Source organism: Odocoileus virginianus, chromosome 5 (assembly GCF_023699985.2).
Source record: "Odocoileus virginianus isolate 20LAN1187 ecotype Illinois chromosome 5, Ovbor_1.2, whole genome shotgun sequence".
NCBI lineage: Eukaryota > Metazoa > Chordata > Mammalia > Artiodactyla > Cervidae > Odocoileus > Odocoileus virginianus.
Window position 1 is genome coordinate 60537157 of NC_069678.1, and position 24454 is coordinate 60561610.

The following is a 24454-nucleotide window of genomic DNA, read 5'->3' on the forward strand; positions in this document are numbered from 1 at the left end:
AACACCCACACACCACCATTTCTGGGCCAGGAGCCATTTTGGAAGTTTGAAAATTCTGTAAGATTGAATTCTAAACTCAAAGACTCAAAAGAATTCAAAATAAAGATGACTAAGTCTGAGGTTAAAAGATTTACCTCAGGTCACACACCTGGTTGGTAGCAATACTAAACTTCAGTTTCCTGAGTTCCAGCCCAGTGCTCTTTCATTTAAGTCACACAGTTTCATTTGAGGTAGGGAAGTTGAACAAAACACCATAAGAAGCAAATTATTTAAAACGGGACTTTCCAGAGCCAGCCTAGAATTGGACAGCTGCCTCCTTGTGTTCAAGTGAGGCACACCCCAGTTTCACTACAGATCTGAAATCAAACTCTCTCTCCTTGTGATGTAAGAGACTGGGGATATCTTTCCAGCGGTGAGTAATGCCTCCTCTCACTCTTAGGACGTCCTTCCCAATACCCAAAAGGAATATATCTCAATGAAGAAGACTTATTCCTAGAACAGAGGAAGACACGGGCTTGAATCACATTTTCCTCTAGATTTTCTCACCAAGAATCCAGAGAAAGACATAAATTAAATGTAGCACAGAAACAAGAAAGTATTTTCTGGAGAAAGCTGAACATGATTGAAGTAGCAGACGGAAACACCAAACCCAAGGAGTATGTACCTTTAAGGCAGGTACCAGTGTAGCCATCACCTGAAGCACTTTTACTTACCAGATGACACAGAGGGCTAGTGCTAAGTATATCTTTGGAAACAAGCCAGGGTAAAACGTCCTTTGTTACTAATTAAGTATCCAAATCACTGCAGATGGTGACTGTGGCCATGAAATTAAAAGACGCTTACTTCTTGGAAGGAAAGTTATGACCAACCTAGATAGCATATTAAAAAGCAGAGACATTACTTTGCCAACAAAGGTCCATCTAGTCAAGGCTATGGTTTTTCTAGTAGTCATGGATGGATATGAGAGTTGGACTGTGAAGAAAGCTGAGTGCTGAAGAATTGATGCTTTTGAACTGTGGTGTTGGAGAAGACTCTTGAGAGTCCATTGGACTGCAAGGAGACCCATCCAGTCCATCCTAAAGCAGATCAGTCCTGGGTGTTCATTGGAAGGACTGATGCTGAAGCTGAAACTCCAATACTTTGGCCACCTCCTGCGAAGACTTGACTCATTGGAAAAGACCCTGATGCTGGGAGGGATTGGGGGCAGGAGGAGAAGGGGATGACAGAGGATGAGATGGCTGGATGGCATCACCAACTTGAGGGACATGATTTTGAGTAAACTCCGGGAGTTGGTGATGGACAGGGAGGCCTGGCGTGCTGCGGTTCATGGGGTCACAAAGAGTTGGACACGACTGAGCAACTGAACTGAACTGAACTGATATTGCTAGTTACCCCCTCACTGAGGCATGATTTCACTGATTCGAAAAAGGGATAATAATATGGATTCTACACGGAGTTGATGATGAACTCATCAACATGAGAAAAGAGCTCTCATGTGCAGAGTTGCTAATAGCAAACTTAGTAGGGGTCAAATAGTATGTTAACACTTCCACCCCATGCCCTGTAATTGAAACACATGCTTTATCAAGAGTTTTCTGGAAACATACAGTTTGGGGGCAGTTATAGAGATAAAGCTAATTAATCAAACCACTGTTCTATCATTGATACTCCCAATGCAAAAACATCTCAGAATTTCCCATGTCCACCCTTCTGCTGAATGAGAGAATCCTAAGTTAAACTGTCCACATATATCTGGACAAGGGCTCTTCCAACAGGGGAAGGCAGAATAAACCCCTTCTCTGGAAGCTCAGCTGGTAAAGAACCCCCTGCTACTTTCTGCCATATCTCTAATGGGGCATATGGCTCCCAGACACAAAAATCTCTCTTGTAAACTCCACCCACTGTAATCTGCCTTTGCTTTCTGCCCTGGTAGCACAGAGTGGTGGAAAAAAGACTGGTTCCTGTCAGACTGAAGAGAATTTCCTCCACAGAAACTTGAGGAGTCAGGCAGGGATTTATATTTATAAATGTATACGTGCATTTCAGTCGTGTCCGACGTTTTCTGATCCCATGGACTGTAGCCCGCTAGGTTCCTCCATCCATGGAAATTTCCAGGCAAGAATACTGGAGTAGGTTGCCATTTCCTATTCCAGGGAATCTTCCCGACCCGACCACAGGACTGAAACTGTGTCTCCTGCATTGGCAGGCAGATTCTTTACCACTGTGCCACCTGGGAAGCCCTCAGGGATGCGAGGAAGGATTCCTCCAACAAATTAGGAAATAGAAAAAAAGGAGCACATTCCAGTGCTGCAGAAAAAGAGGAGCTAGAGGTCAAGGTTTTTAGAACTTGAGTAAAACAAGTTACTCAAAACCTGAGGGAAAGGTAAGATTTGGTGGGGGTAGGGGGAGCTTAGTGAAATGCTAATTCCTTAACTCAGAAAGTATCAACAGGTAAATAATTCAGTGAAAGTAATTCTTTATCAGAAGATAAAAGAGAATTAGGAGGAAATTGCACCATGAAGGCAGGCCTGTAGGTCTGAGGCATTCTAGACAGGGAGCAGGTATAGCAGCCACACGCCTTGGAATTAAATTACCAGGGATCTTACTGAGATGCAGAGTTGAGAGCATCCACTTGGAAGCCTGGTGAACACAAGCCTGTAAACAGGGTGTGGAGAGCTGCCTGGTGCAAAAATGCTCCGCTCAGGGGCTGGAGGCCTCAGTTTTGAATATCTGCTTTCTCAGTGACAGGAGCACAGGACTCAGAGGGAAATGGCAATAATGGAGATTTTATTTTATTCACTTTCTACTGCTTTATTTTTTGTTTTCATTTTATTATTGGAGTATAATTGCTTTACAATGTTGCATTAGTTTCTGTTGTATAACAACATGAATCAACTGTATGTGTACACATACCCTCTCCCTCCTGAACCTCCTACTTCCCTCCTCCCCATCTTTCCCCTCTAGGTCATAACACAGCACCAAGCTGAGCTCCCTGTGTTAGACAGCAGCTTCCCACTAGCTATTTTACACATGTGTGTGCCAAGTTGCTTCAGTCGTATCCGACTCTTTGCTACCCATGGACTGCAGCCCACCTGCCAGGCTCCTCTGTCCATGGGATTCTCCAGTCAAGAATACTGGAGTGGGTTGCCATGCCCTCCTCCAGGGGAATTTCCCAACCCAGGGATCAAACCCCTTGCTCTTATGTTTCCTCCATTGGCAGGTGGGTTCTTTACCACTAGCACTCCCTGAGAAGCCCCAGTAGCATACATAAGTCAATGCACTTTCGACAAGGAAGGAGTCCCAAGAAAGACGTGGAGAATAGGGTTGATGGTCAAATTTCTATATTGTGTAAGAGGATATGAATGCTTCAAACCACATTTGGTAGAAATAAGTACTATGCACAAAGAGGATTCCCACCTCACTTCTCCACTCCCATCACCCTGAGATATTTCAGGCCAAAATTAACTTCTTTTGAGATATGTCTCCCTATTAAGTCTAAGATCATTGGCTGCAGTCTCCAGAAATGGCGCACAAACTGACTGGCTTTCTTACACATCTTGAGAAACTCAGGGTTTTCTCTTTTCTCTCACAGCCACTCAGTGGAGAGAATTGTGAGGAGAATGGTGAGGTAGTGTCACCAATATAAGACTCTGGGCTGCCACTGCCTGGATTCAAAATCTCACCACTTTGCACTTCTGTTATTTCATACTATCATATGGTTTTCAAAACAATTTTGTGAGCTGAGCAGCATGGTTATTTTACTGTGTTTGTACCCAGTGGCATGTGGGATTTTAGTTCCCCAACCAGGGATTGAACCTGCACCCCCTGCATTGGAAGCATAGCATCTTAACCACTGGACCATGAGGGAAGTCCTTATTTTAATGTGCTTTGAAGAATAGTCTCAGTTACTCAGAAGAAATGTAAAGAGTTTTATTTTTCTGGATCTTATATAGTTGATTTTAAGTAGAGCTGGGCACAATTTTAGTAAGATTTCCAAGATGGAATTTTTGTTTGTTGGTAGTCCTTGTGATGATAAGTTTTATGTGTCAACTTGACTAGGAACTAGCTATTTAATCCACACCAAATGTAGATGTTGTTGTGAGAGAATTCTGTAGATGTGATTAACATCCACAATCAGTGGACTTCAAGTAAAAGATATTCTTCAGCTAATGTTGGTGGGCCTTGGCCAGTCAGTTGGTCTTAAGAACAAAAATGGAGGTTTTGAGTAAAGGACAGACTCTGCCTCAAGACTGAAGCATTAACTTTTGTCTGACTTTCTAGCATGCTCTGTGGATTTCAAACTTGCTGCAACTACATGAGGCAAATTCTCAAAATAGGGCTTCCCAGGTGGCACCAGTGCCAATGCAGAAAACATAGGAGACACGGGCTTGATCTCTAGGTTGGGAAGATCCCCTGAAAGACAGCACAGCAACCCACTCCAGTATTCTTGCTTGGAGAATCCCATGGACAGAGGAGCTTGGTGGGCTACAGTCCATGGGTCACAAAGAGACACAACTGAGGCTACTTAGCAGGCACGCACACATGCATGGATGCTGAATGGTGGCTCAGATGGTAAGAATCCACCTGCAAAGCAGGAGACCCTGGGTCAGGAAGCTCCTCTGGAGAAGGGACTGGCTACCCATTTCCACGGACAGAGAAGCCTGGTGGGCTCCTGTCTCTGTGCAGTCGCAAAGAGTCTACAAGAGCCAATCCTCAAAATAAATCATAGGGTTGGCCAAAAAGTTTGGATTTTTCTGTAACAACCTATGGAAAAACCCAAACAAATGTTTTGGTTAGCCTAATATGTACATATACATATGTATAAACATAGTCACCTACTGGTTCTGTTTCTTTGGAGAATCTTGAATGATATGGAAAAATATCTTCATATAGCTTTTTGTCTAGAGCTTTATTCCCATTCAGGGCACAATAAAGACCAGATGTTGTGTCTTACTCAAATTAGTACTTCCCCTCCCCTGGGCTTGGTGATAGTCCATTAAAAAAAAAAAAAGCATAAGAAATACATAAAAGCCTACACAAATGAATAAATGATGTAGAAAAAACTTAGGCCCATGGCCTAGAAAGGCAAAAAGTTTGTCTGAGGAGGCATTAAAAACAACTGTGAAAAGAACAGAAGTGAAAGGCAAAGGAGAAAAGGAAAAATATACCCATTTGAATGCAGGAGTTCCAAAGAATAGCAAGGAGAGATAAGAAAGCCTTCCTCCGTGATCAATGAAAAGAAATGGAGGATAACAATAGAATGGGAAAGACTAGAGAGCTCTTCAAGAAAACTAGAAATACCAAGGGAATATTTCATGCAAAGATGGGCACAATAAAGGACAGAAATGGTATGGACCTAACAGAAGGGGAAATTAAGAAGAGGGGGCAAGAATACACAGAACTATACAAAAAAGATCTTCATGACGCAGATAATCATGATGGTGTGATCACTCATCTAGAACCAGACATCCTGGAATGTGAAGTCAAGTGGGTCTTAGGAAGCAGCACTATGAACAAAGCTAGTGGAGGTAATGGAATTCCAGTTGAGCTATTTCAAATCCAAAAAGATGATGCTGTGAAAGTGCTGCACTCAATATGTCAGCAAATTTGGAAAACTCAGCAGTGGCCACAGGACTGGAAAATGTCAGTTTTCATTCCAATCCCAAAGAAAGGCAATGCTAAAGAGTGCTCAAACTACTGCACAATTGCACTCATCTCACACGCTAGCAAAGTAATGCTCAAAATTCTCTAAGCGAGGCTTCAACAGTACATGAACTGTGAACTTCCAAATTGTTCAAGCCGGATTTAGAAAAGGCAGAGGAACCAGAGACCAAATTGCCAACATCTGTTGGATCTGAAAAAGCAAGAGTTCCAGAAAAACATCTACTTCCGCTTTATTGACTATGCCAAAGCCTTTGACTGTGTGGATCATAAGAAACTATGGAAAATTTTTCAAGAGATGGGAATACCAGACAACCTGACCTGCCTCCTGAGAAATCTGTATGCAGGTCAATAAGCAGCAGTTAAACTAGACATGGAACAGCATCCTGGTTCAAAATTGGGAAAGGAGTACATCAAGGCTGTATATTGTCACCTTGCTTATTTAACTTATATGCAGAGTACAACATGAGAAATGCTGGACTGGATGAAGCACAAGCTGGACTCAAGATGTCCAGGAGAAATATCAATAACCTCAGATATGCAGATGACACCACACTTATGGCAGAAAGCAAAGAAGAACTAAAGAGCCTCTTGATGAAAGTGAAAGAGGAGAGTGAAAAAGCTGGCTTAAAACTCAACATTCAGAAAACCAAGATCATGGCATCTGGTCCCAACACTTCATGGCAAATAGATGGGAAACAGTGGAAACAGTGACAGATGTTTTTTGGGCTCCAAAATCACTGCAGATGGTGATTGCAGTCATGGAATTAAAAGACGCTCCTTGGGAGAAAAGTTATGACCAACCTAGACAGCATATTAAAAAGCAGAGACATTACTTTGTCAACAAAGGTCCATCTAGTCAAAGCCATGGTTTTTCCAGTAGCCGTGTATGGATATGAGAGTTGGACTATAAAGAAAGCTGAGCACTGAAGAATTGATGCTTTTGAACTGTGGTGTTGGAGAAGACTCTTGAGAGTCCTTTGGACTGCAAGGAGATACAGCCAGTCAATCCTAAAGGAAATTGGTCCTGAATATTCATTGGAAGGACTGATGCTGAAGCTGAAACTGCAATATTTTGGCCACCTGAGGTGAAGAACTGATTCATTTGAAAAGACCATGATGCTGGGAAAGATTGAAGGCAGGAGGAGAAGGAGATGACAGAGGATGAGATGGTTGCATGGTATCACCGACTCAATGGACATGAGCTTGAGTAAACTCTTGGAGTTGGTGATGGACTGGGAAGACTGCATGCTGCAGTCCTTGGGGTTGCAAAGAGTCAGACACGACTGAGTGACTGAACTGAACTGATGGTCTAAACAACTATGATGCTTTTAAAAAGCAACATGGAACATGCATAGTTCAATATAATGTAATCAAAGTAGGCAATTAGGTCATTCAGTTCAGTTCAGTTCAGTCACTCAGTTGTGTCTGACTCTTTGTGACCCCATGGGCTACAGCATGCCAGGCCTCCCTGTCCATCACCAACTCCCAGAGTTTACTCAAACTCATGTCTGTTGAGTCGGTGATGCCATCCAGCCATCTCATCCTCTGTCATCTCCTTCTCCTCCTGCCTTCAATCTTTCCCAACATCAGGGTCTTTTCCAATGAGTCAGCTCTTTCATATCAGGTAGCCAAAGTATTGGAGTTTCAGCTTCAACATCAGTTGAATGAACTGATGTTCATTCCTTGAACCTTCCAATGAACACCCAGGACTGATCTCCTTTATGATGGACTGGCTGGATCTCCTTGCAGTCTTAGGTGCTCTCAAGAGTCTTCTCCAACACCACAGTTCAAAAGCATCAATTCTTCAGTGCTCAGCTTTCTTTATAGTCCAACTCTCACATCCATACATGACCACTGGAAAAATCATAGCCTTGACTAGACAGACCTTTGTTGGCAAAGTAATGTTTCTGCTTTTTAATATGCTGTCTAGGCTGGTGATAACTTTCCTTCCAAGGAGTAAGCATCTTTAGGCAGGACTAAGTGCATGAGGCTTTCCACAGGTCAATTTTGAGTCAGATTATGGTGACTGGAAATTCTCTGGTGGTCCAGTGGTTAGGACTCCGAGCTTCCACTGCAGGGGGCTAGAATTGGTCCCTGGTTAGTGCAGCCAAAAAACAAAGGACTGCAAGGAAGGTGGTTTAGACGTTTGAGGGGCATGGAGAGAGGGATAAATCAGAGGGAGGCCTAGAAATGATCTGAGGGTGAAGAGAGACAGGCTGGTCAAACCTGTGATGAGAAAGAAAGAAATACTGGAAAACCAGGTCCGTGAGGGTAGATGCCCTTTGTGTTGACAAAAAGCATGGAAGAACCCTTTATTTTCCCCTGGGATAAAAAAGTAGCAAACCAGCATGCACATGCACGCACGCATGCACTTGGCGTCGAGCTGGAGGATTTGGAGAGCTGAAGATTTCATTGTTTATTTGGGCAGGTACTCTGCACGGAGACGTAAAGGATCTGAGTGCCTAAGACTGCCCAGCTGCACAAATACGTGAAGAGCCTCACCGCATGCTTATGCTCCACACTTCAGGTGTGTGCTGACTTCCTAGAACCTGGTCTCTGTTAGCCTGAGGCCCTATTAGCAACGCAGGGATAAAGGAAATCATGGTGACCTGCACTCCATAGGATGACTGGCTCCTCGGTGGGACTGTCCTTCCAAAGCCAGCACACAGGAAGCTCAGGAGGGCCAGCCTTGCCGTTGCCTTCAGAGACATCACACAGCTCAGGAAGATGAAGCAGCTCTTTAATGAGCCCAATTTTCTTTCCGTGCAGATGGCAATCCAGATTGTCACCTCAGATTCTGAAACAAACTTTTGTGCTGCAGATATTGTTTCAAGTTCCCCTAAGCTGGAGCAGCCAGGAAGCTGCAAGTCACTCAGTTTCTCTGTCACCCGTGAGTGTGTGCGTGTTCACGCTCAGGCACTCAGCCTCAGTTGTGTCTGACTCTTCGCAATCCCATGGACTGGAGCTTGACAGTTTCCTATGTCCAAGAAATATTCCAGACAAGAAAACTGGAGTGGGTTACAATTTCCCTCTCTAGGGGATCTTCCCGACCCAGGCATCGAACCCCTGTCTCCTGCATAGGCAGGGGGATTCTCCACCACTGAGCCACCTGGGAAGCCCCTCCTATAAGTAGGCTCCTCCTTATCAGAATCTACCCCTGACTCAAGGAAGCCCATTTTTCCATGCATAGATACGCCATCTTTCTCTCCTTTTACTTACAATTTGTTGTACTACCTCTCTTTCATTGTTCATTCTTTTTTTTTTCAATAAGTATTATTTGAGTATCTGCCCTGTGCCAAGCACTGAGCATACAGCTAATGGTGTAAGCAACAAAGAAAATATATAGTTATGATACATTAAGAATATTAGAATTTATTTAGTGCTTTCTGAGTGCCCTGGTGGCTCCAAAGGTAAAGAGTCCACCTGCAATTCAAGAGACCCAGGTTCAATCCCTGGGTCAGGAAGATTCCCTGGAGAAAGGAATGGCTACTCATTCCAGTATTCTTGCCTGGGGAATTCCATGAACAGAGGAGCCTGGCAGGCTACAGTCCATGGGGTCACAAAGAGCTCAGACACAACTGTGAGTAAACAGTCACTGTTCTAGACATTTTACATAAAATAAAATAATTTAGCTCTCCTAACAATAGAATCCTATGCCAAAGTTCCTATTATTATCCCCATTGTACAGACGAGGAAACCAAGTCCCAGAGACATTGAATAAACTATCTACAATTGTACAGAAAAAAAGGAATAGAACCAGAACCATTATAAACTCAGACAGTGTGGCTCCTGAGCTTGCCTTCTTAACCATGCAGGTAGACAAAATGGTGAGGTGCTGAATATCTTGACACAGAAAGTATAGGGGTCAGGGAGCACATATGCGGTGCAGGGAATGTAGACCAGTGTCTCAGGAAGTGCTGTATTTAGAGCTCCAACTAGATCATGTCAACCTCCTCCTCAAAAATCCTTTAATGGCTCCCCAACTGGATTTAGAATAAAAGCTACACATTCAACCATGGCTTACAAATGCTCTGCGCCATCTGAGCTCTTTGAACCTCTCTGGCCTTAGTCTATTAACTGTCACTCTTATTAATCCAGGTCTCTGTTCGCAGCACCTTTTAAGTATTAATTACTGTCTTCACCCACCCAGCTCCTACTGAATGATTAGGTCTCAAATTCAAGTCATTCATTTACAGAAGGCTTCCCTGTCCCCTCATCAACATTAATCCCAAGGATAACCAAGGGTAATGATAATCAGAGCAAACAGGAAATAAAACTAGGTGGTAGACAACATTCTAAATGGTTTACTTATAATACCATTTCAATTTTATAACAATCCTTATGGGAAGTACGAGTACTCTTCCCATTTTCACAGGTGAAAAACTGAGGCAATATTATACAGCATTCTGTACTTCTCTCCAATGATAATCAAATGTATAATAATACTTTTCTCCAAAGTGATAATCAAATGTATGGTCACATGTGTATTCATTTCATATTTCCTGGGCTGTAAGCTCCACAAGGTCAGCATCTGAATTCATTAACATTATTGTATTCCCAGTGTTTAGCACAGTGTCTCATAAACAGTAGGTAAATAATAGATGCTTATTGAATACATGAATAATAGACATTATGAAATATTTCTCTTAACAGTTACACTTTACAATAAAACAGACAGATGACAAAAGAATTAAGGAAAATTCTCTATTATATAGTCTTATTGAGGCTGCAGATAGCTCAGCTTTTTAAATCGCTCTCCTGTTGTGAAATTCTCATCACCCACTTTCCGTTCGTTATAACATCAAAGGTTTAGAGGGTGGTGGAGGCCAGGCAGCATGGTCTAGACTAGAGGGAAGGCCATGCATGGGTTTTTAAGAAACACAGATCTAGGTTTCAGTTCTCACTTGATCACTCACTAACTGTGTGGTCTTGAGTAAGCCCCATACATCCGCTGAGCCTCCTTTTCTAAATCTGTGAAACAGGGACCACAGCCAAACAGTTCAGTTGGGAGAATGAGGCGAGAAAATGATGTTTGCTGAGGGTGAACACAGTGCCCGGCAATACCAGGAGTTCCTCTCCTGGGATCAGAGGCAGGCCTGTGGGCTGTTGGAAACGATCTAGTGTACTGGACAAGCAGTGCCAGCCACACTAGACCCTAGGACATGAAGCCCAAAGAGCAACTGAGCGGCAGGGCCAAAGGCTGCATTAGCTGACCTAGCTGTCTCCACCGATCAAATGAGCTGGACAGTCGCCATGGACCCAGCTCACTCTGAGAACACAGTCAAGAAGTGGGTGGGAAAAGTACACAAACCTCCCTCAGAAGGGTCACTTTCGGTCCCTGTCAACAGCTCCAACTTGGAGTAAGTCAAGACAATAAACCAAGACAAAGATCCAGTGAGTTCTGTTGCCTGTTCTCTTTTTCAAGGGGACAGTCCCTGCTTTGTTTCTCTTCTCTCTGGTGAAAGTGCTGTTCCCTGAAATGCTCCTGGCTTCCGAGAACAGCTCTGGAGGCAACTCTGTAAACTGATGGCCAGGGTTTGATGAGAAGCAAGCAAGTCGAATTTACCCTGCCCCATCCCCCAGGGTTACTTGGTCTTAAGGATGCAGGAGGGAGAAAAGGGAACACAGATGGTCCTCTTCCTTCCTCCTTCATCTCCCAACGTCCATATCTATCCCTCTCTAGGTCAACCTGATGTTCTCATCTCCCTCCCTCCCGATAAAAAGGAGAGAAGTGGGTAGGTGGCATGGGGGTATTGAGAGGGGCATAAAAGTCTTTCCAAATGGAGTCAAAGCCCCTGCGATGCTGACTCTGCTAGTGGGTTCTCCCCAAACAGAAACTTTGCACCAGCTCATGTTGCTGTGAAGAACCTGCACCCCTGCAGGCTCGTACCCAGACCTGAACACGCATTTATGTACAACCATGATGGTTGTGTAGCTGTAATTATTCTATACTACAAAGTGAAGTGAAGTCCTCTCAGATTTATGCAAAAGAAAACTTTCACTTAACTAAGATCTGGTTTTCACCTGTGTGCTGAGTCGCCTCAGTTATGTTCGACTCTGCGACCCGATGGACTGTAGCCCGCCATGCTCATCTGTCCATAGGATTTTCCAGGGAATAACACTGGAGTGGGTTGTCATGACCTCCTCCAGGGGATCTTCCTGGCTCAGGAATCAAACCCGTGTCTCTTGCATCTCCTGCATTGGCAGGTGGATTTTTTTTTTACCACTAGCACCACCTGGGAAGCCCCAAGATCCAGTTTGTACATGCATGCTAAGTCACTTCAGTCTTGCCCGACTCTTTGTGACCCTATGGACTGTAGCCTGCCAGACTCCTCTGTCCATGTTTATTAGCATGCTAGTTTGACATTCTTCTTGCAGTCTGTTTCTAAGAGAAAGAGCCACATTTGTGTCCAGTTACATTGGGGAACAGGTCCATTCTGCCACTAGCCCTCTGAACTTTCCACTGTATGTTCTGGAGAATCCTACCTTCAGCTCTAAATCTATTTCCATGTAAGCAAGTTTCATGGTTTCAGGGGGTAAAAATCTTTCAAAAAAGAGATTGCTTTCTAGATTGTATTACTATGAAAGAGAAGTTGGTCAGAAAATTTTAAAAAGATCTCAACAAAGCTTTCTGTTTTGGTTTCCTACTAATGCCAGCAGGCCTGGGCTCTCACCTGTCACATACTGACCAGCTGCTCTGTCCTGGGTGCTATGGGAAGTGTGTTACATAATACTTATAATACCGACACTAATATTGACACTTTCGAAGTGCCAGGAGCTATTCTAAGTGTTTCCCATTGGTTTGTGTATTCAATTCTTATAACCAATATATACGCTCTGTACAATATCCATCCCAATTCTGGAGAGGAGACAACTGGGACATTGTCCTAAGGTCACACAGTGGTGGAGCTGAGATTTGAGGGAGGAAGTCTGGCTCCAGAACCTTTACTGTTAATCGCTATGCAGAGTTTTTCTCAGTCCATACAGAATTCTTATGAGATAGAATGCTAAGATAGCCATCTTCCACATAAGAAAAGTGAGTCTCAGTTTTCTGAAAGGCTGACCCATGATCTCAAGCTAACTTGACTCAATATGGTGAGTACCTACCTTGTGTCAGGCAGGCTCTGGGCTAGACAGTAAGAGCATAGTATAGCATGAGAAACTGGTCATGTTTAGTTGTTTTCATTTTTTTCATTTCTTTTAACACTGTCACTTCTTGCTGAAGTGATGGATAATAAAGAGTTCATTTTAAGGGAAGAAAAGTTGTCTGTAGTCAAGATTAGCCAGGAGTGCTGGTACATATGCCTGAGAGCCAGAAGATAATTAAGCTTGACTGAGTGAGGCCAACTATTAGCCTCAGCATCATTCCAGTCCTTTCTGATTCAGGAATGAGCATTTACTCATCTGTCTTTGTTCATTTCACAAACATTTAGTAAGCATCTACTACGTTCCAGACTTTATTCTATAAACTGGTGACATAAAAAAAGAGGACTTATACTTGATTTGGGACACTCTTAGTTTAGAAGAAGAGAAAATGAAAATAAAAATTACAGCATAATATGATAAGTGCAGTGGTAAAGAATCGACTGGCCAAGATACAGGTTTGATCCCTGAGTCGGGAAGATCCTCTGGAGTAAGAAATGGCAACCCACTCCAGTATTCTTGCCTGGAAAATTCCATGGACAGAAGAGCCTGGAGGGCTATAGTCCATGGGGTCACAAAGAGGCAGACACAACTGAGCACACACACACACATGACAAGTACAATAATTGGGATTTTGAGGTAATAATTAAGATAATAATTGAGAGTGATTTGGGTGAGTTGCAGAAGATGGCATATATGCTGAGATCTGAATGACAAAAATGCACTTTCCAGATGGGAATAGATAACAGGAACTCTGGAGTCCACCCACAGTGCAGGAGACCCAGATTCGATCCCTGGGTTGGGATGATCCCCTGGAGAAGGAAATGGTAACCCACTTCAGTATTCTTGCCTTGAAATTCCCATGGACAGAGGAGTCTGGCAGGCTACAGTCCATAGGGTCTCAAAGAGTCGGACATAATGACTAAACCACAAACCAAAGGAACTCGTATTTACTAAGCATATACTAGATATCAGGCTCTGCATTGAGACTATATATTTAGTTCAATCCAATAACCAGAGACAATAAAGAACTCATTCACCATGACAAGGTAAGAAAATCCCTGAGCTGAATATGTGAATATTTTCGGGAAAGGGCAACTCAGGCAGAGGGAACAGCATGCACAAAGGCAGGAAGGCAAGAAGACCCTGGTGTAGTCGAAGGACAGTATGTTCAGTGCATCTCAGCCATCAGCTGTGTGCGGGGGCAGGGGGGAGACAACGACAAACAAGGAATTAGAAGCAACATTCTGGAAGACTTGGCATAACTGGTAAGAAGTAAGGGTCTTATCCTGAAGGTGAAGGTTAACCAACTCAGAAAACAGCATAACTGGGTTTTAAAAGAATCATTCTAGTACCAGCACGAAGAGTGGATTGAAGTGGGGAAAGATGAAAGACAATAAACCAAGTTGTAGGGTCCCTACAATGGCTTAGGAAGGGAAAGTGAAGCATTAAACTGAAGGAGAGGAAATCGAGAAGGGAAGGAGGGGGTATGATCAGAGGAAATGACTCTAAGAATTGTCTGTGGGAGGCAAGGAGATATTAAAGACAGTGAAGAGCCACTAAAGCCTGGAATATGGGAAAAGAGCAGCGGCGGAAGGGGGGATGGGTCTGGGCCTCCAGATGGACCCAAAGGGGTTACTAAAGGTGACTGGATGTCTGGCAGTGCTGTGCCTACTTGCTGAGAAGTATGTATACACTTACTGATAAGGCGGGCAGGGAGGAAAGGGACAGGGCGAGGCAGCGAGATGAGTGCTAAGCCAACATGGTGGGTTGGACAACCAGATATGAAGAAAGCTGTCTGCTCAAGCTGGTTCCAACTCTGAGGCCGGGAGGGGGAGGGAGAAAGTCCAGGTGTGAGGGGAAGATTTGGCTCTGAGTCCCGGGGCTCTCCAGGTTAATAGAGCTGTCAAGAATACCCAGAAAGAGACAGCTGTTTCCTGAAGGGCTCTCTCCGACACGCCTGGGAGCTGCAAGACCAGGCTTGAGGCAGGCAGCAGCTGGGGTTTGGGAGGACACAGGCTTGTGGGCAGTCTCCTGCCTTCGGCAGGACTCCGCAGATGAGGTGGCTGAGAGAAGTGATTCTTTCTTCCCAGCCTCCTCCTTCACCCTGTGCTCAGAGCCCCAGCGCTACAGCAGCATGCAGGCTGCATAGAGATTGCTTCACAGATGAGGGGCTGCAAGCTAGAAGCCACGTAGAAGTAGCAGAAAGCACAAAACTGTGTGTGAGGGGGTGCGAGTGTGTATGTGTGTGCAGGAAACTGTCTTATTCAGGCGACTACCAAGCAAAATCTTACAGGCAGACAATAGTGAGTTGCCTAGATAACTTATGCCACCAGATAAACACCAGAATAGGCTGTGTACAGCTAAAGGTGATACATTTTTAAAAGTGGGGTGTCTCCCTTTGGAGTCTCAATGACAGGAGATGGTTTAGCACACAAAAGCTTCAGGCAACAATACCTATGAATCTACCAGAACCTACTGTAACCACAGAGAAAGAAAGGCCGGAACTAAAATGCAAAAGAAAGAAAAAAACTGTGTTGGAGATAGGTCTGCTACAGTATAAACTTTTCCCTTTCTCTGGCGCACTGCTGTAGCAAAACCTGATGGTTGTCTTTGTAAAAAACGTGTCTGTATCTAGGTCCCTGGCAGTGATTTGCCTCTGGGAGGGCCAGCAATCTATTTAATGACTCCATTGACGTCAATAGCATAACTGAAATACTTACTAACATGCATGATTCCAACTTTCGGGGGGGGTGGGTGGATGGTGTTTCTCAGCAGTACAAAAACACGAAGTGGAGTCAAGGTGGAATGGACTCCAGTCTTTTTGGTAGCAAGTGAGAGATGAGATGCTAGGGGTCTCATCAGTTCCATTTAATTGGGAAGAAACATTCACACTAAATTTAGAAATTAATTTCCAACTAGTGGAATAGCCATTAATAAGCAGGGTATTATTTTTGGTAATGTTTGCTCAAGGGTAGCACTTTAACTATTAGCACTTTAGTTCACTTGTCAGTGGTTTTTTTGCAACCTACCCTTACCTAATTTTAGACACATATGGAATAACTGCAAATCCATTAAAATAGCTCAGTGTTGATGCACGGAGGTAAACTTATACAGGACAGCTAATTTAGACAAAAGCAATTCTTATAAAACAGCCATTTGGGAAATTATTCTCAGAATGACAAGGGCTTTTCTAGTGCATGTGCCCTAACATTTTGTATGCAGACTGCCTAAACACTCAAGGTGAATACTTAAGGCAATTATCCCAATAGTCCAGACCATACAACATTCAGAACAAAGAAAAAAATAATCTGACATTATTAGCTTTTAATTTTTCTCCTTTCCTTCCTTGCTTTCTCTCTCTCTCATTCTTTCTTTTTCTTTGTGCACGCCTGCTAAGTTGCTGGAGTTGTGTCTGACTTTTTGCGACCCCATGGACTGTAGCCCGCCAGGCTCCTCTGTCCATGGGATTCTCCAGGTAAGAGTACTGGAGTGGGCTGCCATGCTCTCCTGCAAGGGATCTTCCTGACCCAGGGACTGAACCCATGTCTCTTCAGTCTCCTTCACTGGCAGGCAGGTTCTTTGCCACTAGAGCCGCCTGGGAAGCCCCCTTTTCTTTGTAATTCCCTCCAATTCCTCCTTTGTCATGGTGGCCACAGCCTGTGGTAACAAAATTGATTTTATTAGTGTTTGTTCATAAGTGTTGTAACCCTGCTTGACATTTCTTGCTTAATGTGAAAACCAAGTTCTGCTTGTGTTGGGCTTCATTTCCAGTCATCTGACTCAGATCAGCTCTCAGGCTACTGCTGTGTTTCTCAGAGAGCCCTTCACTCATGCACACACAGTCCATCTCTCAGCCTAGGCTCTGGCTGCTCTGGCAAAGAATGAGAAATGAATCCAGGTCATGCCTTTCTGAGTTTCTTACTTTTTGAGTTACTCCAAGGTAACTCATGGAGCCTCTTGTTTGCTCCTCAAATAGACCCTGTGTCTGACACACCCACACAAACCTCCAGGGGGATATTCATAATCAAGCAAAGACATGGAAGGAATTCATACTGAGAAACAGGCTTCTTAGGAGAAAGTTTCTTCTGTTTTATCAACCAGTAAAAAGCCATTTCCTCCCTAGAGTGTCCTAGAGGACATGTTTCAGAAGGAATGGATTCCCATGAGCACTAAAAAAATATTAATTAAGTCTGTTTCTCACTTAGGCCAACCTATTTCAGACTTACTGGAAAGCCCTATATTATCTCATCCTATTTCTCCATTCACAGGCTTTTCTTGTAATGCATCTAACTGACCAGTGTTGAAAATCCCCATGAATCGAGATTGTGGATAGCCATGCTGAGAAAGACTTCAGGTCGGCAGCAGTCTAGCCTGAAGTCCTCAATGCAATTCTCTAGTCATCTTTGTGACACAGTTTGCTGTCATTTCCGATGACCCATGGCCTTGGGGGCTGTTGTTTATAACGTTACATGGGTGATGTTCCTGCTCAAATACATTCATTAGTAAATTTTGGAAGAAGAAAATTAGCATCAAATATCTCACCTTACTCATTGATTTGGCTGCTAAAGTGTTCTATATATGATTTTGTTGTTCAGTTGCTCAGTCGTGTCTGATTCTTTGCAAACCCATGGACTGTAGCATGCCAGGCTTCCCTGTCCTTCTCTATCACCTGGAGATTGCTCAAACTCAGGCCCATTGAGTTGGTGATGCCATCTCAATATAATATGCAATATCATATAATATGTTATATATGACACATATTATTAAAAATCAAGTCACATTTATAATACTCAGAAGTACTGGCCATTAAAAGGAATACTTCCCTAACCCTTTTGCAAAGCAAACATCATTCTGTAAAGGCAGTGAACACTTAATAATTTATCCTTTCAGTAGCTTCTTCCTTTCATGACGTACCAGTGATCACTACTGAAATCCATGCAAAAGCAAGGGATGGTTTGGGCAGAAAAATTGGAACATTTATCACACACACACACACATTGATTTTCCTCAATTATCTTTCTTTTGAAAACAATTTGGGGGCCTGATATCCTAAGAATTACTTCAACTTTCCATTTTGAATGTATACAGATGACAGAACCCTAGCTCCTGCCTTGTGTTGGAGTGTTCTTCTTTCAGTTCTATTTTTTGCCCTTTCTGTTCCAATCCTTACACATCATGTAGGAAAGGCCTGGAATTCATGCCAGTGAAAAGGCAAAATGTGATAAAAATTGAGATGCTCATTAAACTTCACAGCATTAACATTTTCAACACTCCCAGGAGGATTTACTACATTTTCTCCTTAATGCAGGAGCATATGATTTCCACATTGCTCTATTTTCTGGGTTTTAAATCCTCTATTATTCTACTCTGGCTTTCCTATTTAAAGTACAAAATGTCAAATGTTTAGATTTAACTTTTTTCATTTGAAACCTATAAGAATAACCATAGAGATTTAGATCGTGCACCTATAGAGTGTTTCAAACTTCTTTCAATTTTGATGTAATAACTGAATTTTTTTTAAATAGTAAAAACATGCAGTTGAATACCTTTCATAACCATGGAGATAAAATACTGACTCATCATTAAAATTTAATTTGTGAGCTTTTTCCTTAAGATAGAGTCCCCAAACTTTATGTAGTTCTCCTGCTCAATTTAATTTTTACCTATCTTCCTACTATGTGAAAATAACTATGCAGAAGCATCTTAAATGATAAGGAGATGAATACGGTATAGACAGCCCCTGCCTTCAAGAAGCTCCAATGAAGGAGGCATATAAGCCACAAATTGTAGTATCTCCTAGAATGGAATTGTTTCCATAGCACAAAAAAAAGGCAACAATTACACTGATTTTTTTTTTTTAAACACTGAGGAAAAAGGTATTGCAGACTGAGAGGCTAGATTTGATTTCCCTCATGAATTTATTCAGTTACTGATCAATTTATAAGAGCAAATGTACCAGTTTAACTGCGGTTTTTGACAAATAACTTTGAAAATAAATTTCATTCCTTTCATTTAGATGCATTTTAAAAAATGTTTTTAAAAGTAAAACAAAGGTTTCCTCTGGCTTTTCTCTATCACTGTCTTAAACTTGCTTTTTGTACAAGAATATAGTTACCTAAGTCAGCCAGACTTTCACAACAACTGGTTATTGTTAAATCTGTTTAAATTATTGTGGGTTTCATGTATCTTTTATCTTAGATTTCAATAGAAACGCATAAGGTCAGCATCAGTGCTAATAAATGAAAACCTAATCTCATTATCATGATAAATCATTTTTTAAAGCAGCACCCCAGTTTTCAATTTTTTTGTGTGCTGTAAGCCACTTGTTTTTCATTCCCCTTTAAAGTTTCTATTTAAACACACCTCTTTGTCATATGCTGATAAATATTAAAATAACAGGAAAAATCTGCTTGACTTATTTAAGCTGATAATAAGAACAAAACACAGGATGTGTGTGTCCTCCTTCCTTTTTTGACTGTGGTTAAGCGTTAAGAAGGTTTTGAAACCTATAATTACGTAATAATTGGTATCACTATATTCTCTTCCCAATGAAAAGTCAGGATTTTTGTAGTTTGCCACAAAGACAGACAAAAACAAATTGCCTAAGTATTATTGTCATTTCTTTGCTCCATTGTTTTAAAAGAATTTAGCAAAAGAACTTTCCAGTTGCCAAGCTATAGTTATTGTGCCAATAATCACAACATGATCTTTCCAACAGCATCTTTGGTTAATGAGCTAATTTATAGAATTCTAAACATCACATATTTTCCTAATGTTTGTCAGTATTTATTATAAGAAAAAGAAAACATAGTTTAAAGATTTAAATTGCTGTCAAAAGCATCTTGGGAAATTTGGCTAATAGAAATGGGAGTGACAGTGTCTTATGAGTGGGCCAAGATGATGAAATGATAGGAGTTTCAAAACTACCGGCTTTGATCTCCAAGTATGTAACACCAGTTATGTGTTAAAACACTCTAGTTATTTAGTTTTTTTCATAAAACTTCTAAAGGAAATAGTACATCAGCACATCAAGGTTTTTAAAGTTCATGGATAGATTAGCATTTTCTTTAATTTCATGTCTTGGGACTTGATCTTACTTAATATCTTCCTTTTATTCTTGTTCTCAATCTTTTTCTCACAAAAATATTTTTTAAAGCATGTACCATAAATACTTCAGAAGCCAATGAGCCAATGGGACCTCCAGCTTTTGTTCTCTACTTTTAAAAGTTGGACTTGTGTATTATTTCTGTTATATGTATGACCATCATACCAGCAAGAAAACACAGCATCTGAGCAAGGAAGATCAAAAGAATAAAGCAAAGGGTAATACAGAAACCTATGAGGCAATGTTAGGTGTTAAATAGAAATACAAATGCCTATGAGGCAACATTAAGTGTTAGGTGATCTCATCATGAGTTCATCTTGTTTCTCCTGCGGTTCTACTCAAGTCCACTGCTCTACTAGTGGGAGAGATTTAAGAGGGAAAACTCCATTTTGCACTTTAAAACAATGTCATCTAACTGGTTGCATCTTATGTAAGAAGAATTTCATGCCCAACACATCTCCAAGATAGATGTTCCTTCAAGGTGGCCCTTCCTCTCTGCAGCTCTCAACTCCACATGAGAAGCATATGCACAGTATTAACAAAACGAGAGGTTAGGTTTCTTTTTTAAAAAAAAACACCTTTGAGGAACAAAGTTGGACGACCTCCAAGGGAAATGATTTGTGACCTGGAAAAAGCTTTTGGTTTCACACCTGGAGAGGATGTAGATTCAAGTGGGATATATAGCTGACGCTAAGAGGAAAACCACTAACATTCACTGTGGGGCCCTCGGGCCAGTGAGGGGGCACCTGGGGCCTTTGAGGTTAGCTCCTCCGGAGTTCACTGGGGCCGGCAAGCTGAGGTCAAGGTTGCACTCCGGCTCTGGTTCCGGGAAGCAGCATGACCACACATCCATCACATTCTGAAATCGGAGGCATGCATACGATGGGAAAGTTATTTAATGCTGTTTTTCATTTGGTTTCATGTGGACTGCAGTAAAGTTCCAGTCTGCCTTTGAAAAAAGTCACCAAGAGGCAGATTGGGAGCAAACAAATGCAATTTTTCTAGAAAAGGGTCTAGAAAAGAGGTACATTTATTATTTTGAAATATGGAGATAAGCCTGATGACACGGCTTACCTGGCAGGTTGACTCTGGAGACAGAGGGCTGACCAGCAGCTGGAGACCTCCTGTGGAGAGGGAGAGAAGAGAAGGCCTGAGTCTCTGCAAGAATACCCTTCCCTGCACCCCCTGGTCACTGAGGAGTTTTCCAGGTCAGAACGAGCTATCAAGTGACATCATGACATCTCCGGAAGGCAGGCTCCTGTAACTCGGGTGATGACTGTGATTCTCACATCCAGATGGCCTGGAATTTCCCTCTGCCCAGCCTCCTGGATGCTCCAACACTCCAGGAAGGAAGTCATTTACTCCAGTCCCTAACCAGTCATTCAGTTTTACATTTCCCTGCCCCGGGTGGCCCTTGAAGATGATACACTTGATCAGAAATGACATCAAATGTAAGAGCAAATCTCAACTTCTTTGGGCAATACTTGAAGGAGAGGAACCCTTGGAGGGCTAGGTCTCCCATTTTTACACCTTAGGAACCTGAGAGCGGGAGAAGTGAAGTCACTTACCAAAGATCACAGAGCCATTAGGAACAGTAATCCAACTGGCTTAATTTACGGAAAGGTCTTTTCTTGGTAGAACTAGGCATTTTTCTACATCACAAAGCAAGCCTGCTCAAGTTGAGAGTCAGATGAAGCAAGCAGATAAACCCTTGCAGCACAAATACAGGGGTTCTTTCTCCTTTTCTTTCTTGCTTTTATTTCTTCTTTATTCATCTTTTATATCCCCTGCCCCACAAACCCTAATTTTCTTGCCATCCTTCTCATGCTTTGCCAGGCTCTCCAGGATTCCCGGTGCATCCCTGAAACAGGACTGAGCAGTGGCCCTCAAGCTTTAGGGTGCATAGAGTCACCTGGAGAGCTGATTAAGACACACTGCTGAACCTTACTTCTAGGGTTTCTGGTTCAGTCTGCCGGCGTTGGCCTTAAGGGTCTGCATTTCTAACTCATTCCAAGTGATGCTGATGCTGCTGACCTTGTTGCTGTTGCTGTTCAGTTGCTCAGTCCTGTCTGACTCTTTGCATCCCCATGGACTGCAGCACACCAGGCTTCCCTGTCCTTCACCATCTCCCAGAGTATGCTCAAACTCATGTCCATTGAATCGGTGACGCCATCCAACCAACTCATCCTCTGTTGTCCCCTTCTTCTCCTGCCCTCAACCTTTCCCAGCATCAGGGTCTTTTCCAATGAGTTGGCTCTTCACATATGGTGGTCAAAATAATGGAGCTCCAACTTCAGTCCTTCCAATGAATATTCAGGATTTATTTCCTTTAGGATTGACAGGTTTGATCTCCTTGCTGTCCAAGAGGACTCTCAAGAGTCTTCTCCAGCACCACAGTTCAAAATCATTAATTCTTTGGTGCTCAGCCTTCTTTATGGTACAGTTCTCACATCCAGACCTGACTACTGGAAAAACAATAGCTTTGACTATATGGACTTTTGTTGGCAAAGTGATGTCTCTGTTTTTTAATATGCTGTCTAGGTTTGTCATAGCTTTTCTTCCAAGGAGCAAGTACCTTTTAATTTCATGGCTGCAGTCACCATCCTGTGATTTTGGAGCCCAAGAAAATGAAGTCTGCTACTGTTTCTATTATTTCCCCATCTATTGGCTATGAAGTGATGGGACTGGATGCCATAGTCTTAGTTTTATGAAAGCTGAGTTCTAAGCCAGCTTTTTCACTCTCCTCTTTCACCTTCATCTAAAGGCTCTTTAGTTCCTCTTCACTTTTGGCCATTAGGATGATATCATCTGCATATCTGAGGCTGTTTATATTTCTCCTGGCAATATTGATTCCAGCTTGAGCTTTAGCTAGCCCACCATGTCACATGATGTTCTCTGCATATAAGTTGAATAAGCAGGGTGACAATATATAGCCTTGACATTCTCCTTTCTCAATTTTGAACCAGTCTTTTGTTCTAAGTCTGGTTCTAACTGTTGCTTCTTGACCTAAACACAGGTTTCTCAGGAGGCAGATAAGGTGGTCTGGTATTCTCATCTCTTTAAGAATTTCCAGTTTGTTGTGATCCACACAGTTAAAGGCTTTAGTGTAGTCAATGAAGCAGAAGTAGATATTTTTCTAGAATTCTCTTGCATTTTTCTATGATCCAATGGATGTTGGCAATTTGATCTCTCGTTCCTCTACCTTTTCTAAATCAAGTTTTTACATCTGGAAGTTCTTGGTTCACATATTGTTGAAGCTTAGCTTGAAGGATTTTGAGCATTACTTTGCTAGTATGTGAAACGAGCACACTTGTAAGGCAGTTTGAACACTCTTTGGCATTGCCTTTCTTTGGGATTGGAATGAAAACTGACCCTTTCCCTTGCAAGTCCAAGGGACTCTCAAGAGACTTCTCCAGCACCATAATTCGAAAGCATTAATTCCTCAGTGCTCAGCTTTTTTTATGTTCCAAGTCTCACACTCATACATGACTGCTGGAAAAACCATAGCTTTGACTATGCATACGTACACACACACACACACACACACACACATATATATTTGGTCTTTGGCTCAATTCTTGGCACAGAGCTCCTAAAATCCTAAGAGTTTCCTAAGTGAGGAGAGGAAACCAGTCAATCAAACCAGTCAATCCTAGAGGAAATCAACCCTGAATATTCATTGGAAGGACTGAGGGCAGGAAGAGAAGGGGATGACAGAAGATGAGATGGTTGAATGGCATCACCGACTCAATAGACGAGTTTGAGCAAACTCCTGGAGATAGTGAAAGACAGGGGAGCCTGTTGTGCTGCAGTCTATGGGAGTGCAAAGACTTGGAGACAACTTATCAAATGAACAACAACAAAGTGAGGAAAGCCATCTTTGATTTGTGTCTTTTGACATGTTAATGAAGTGACCTTTGGACCAGCAAGTAGGTAACCTAAGGAGGAGGCTAGGTGCCAGACTACCTGATCATGCGATTAGAGAGTTTGAACTTTAGGCCCACCTGGAACCTCTGGAGAGGGGAGAGAGGCTGGAAACTGAGTTCTACCATCAGTGGCCAATAATTTAATCAATCATACATCTGTAATGAAGCTTTCATAAAAACTCAAAAAGCCTGGGTTGGTGAACATCATTCAGAAAGAATGATGCACTCAGAGAGCTTGGAAGCTTTGCCATCCTCTCCTCCCTCCCCCCCTACCCCCCAACCCCAGAACCTCCTCTATCTGGCTACTCCTGAGTCATATCCATTTATAACAAAGCTGTGATCTAGTAAGTAAAATGTTGCTCTAAGCTCTGTGGGACCTTCTAGTAAGTTAATTGAACCCAAGGAAGGGGTCATGGGAACTTCCAACCTATAGCCAGTGGATCAGATAACCTACAAGTATCTGGGCTTGCCAATGGGGTCTGAAGTGTGTGTGTGTGTGTGTGTGTGTGTGTGTGTGTGTTGGGGGCACAGTCTCATAGGACTGGGCCCTTAACCTGTGGGGTCTGACACTATCTCCAAGTAAATCATGTTAGAACTTTATTGACTTATAGGA

The 24454-nt window shown here is 42.5% G+C and overlaps 1 protein-coding gene across 4 annotated transcripts in view; it reads right to left on the bottom strand.

Annotated features, from left to right (window-relative positions):
* PDE4B (phosphodiesterase 4B) overlaps window positions 1-24454 on the bottom strand; it is a 636924-nt gene that overhangs the window by 105469 nt on the left and 507001 nt on the right. For all 4 annotated transcript variants that reach the window (XM_020877728.2, XM_020877731.2, XM_070468014.1 and 1 more), the window contains one exon: window positions 20990-21039. In XM_020877728.2, the coding sequence (XP_020733387.2) occupies window positions 20990-21039 (50 nt within the window). The remainder of the gene's footprint in view (window positions 1-20989; window positions 21040-24454) is intronic.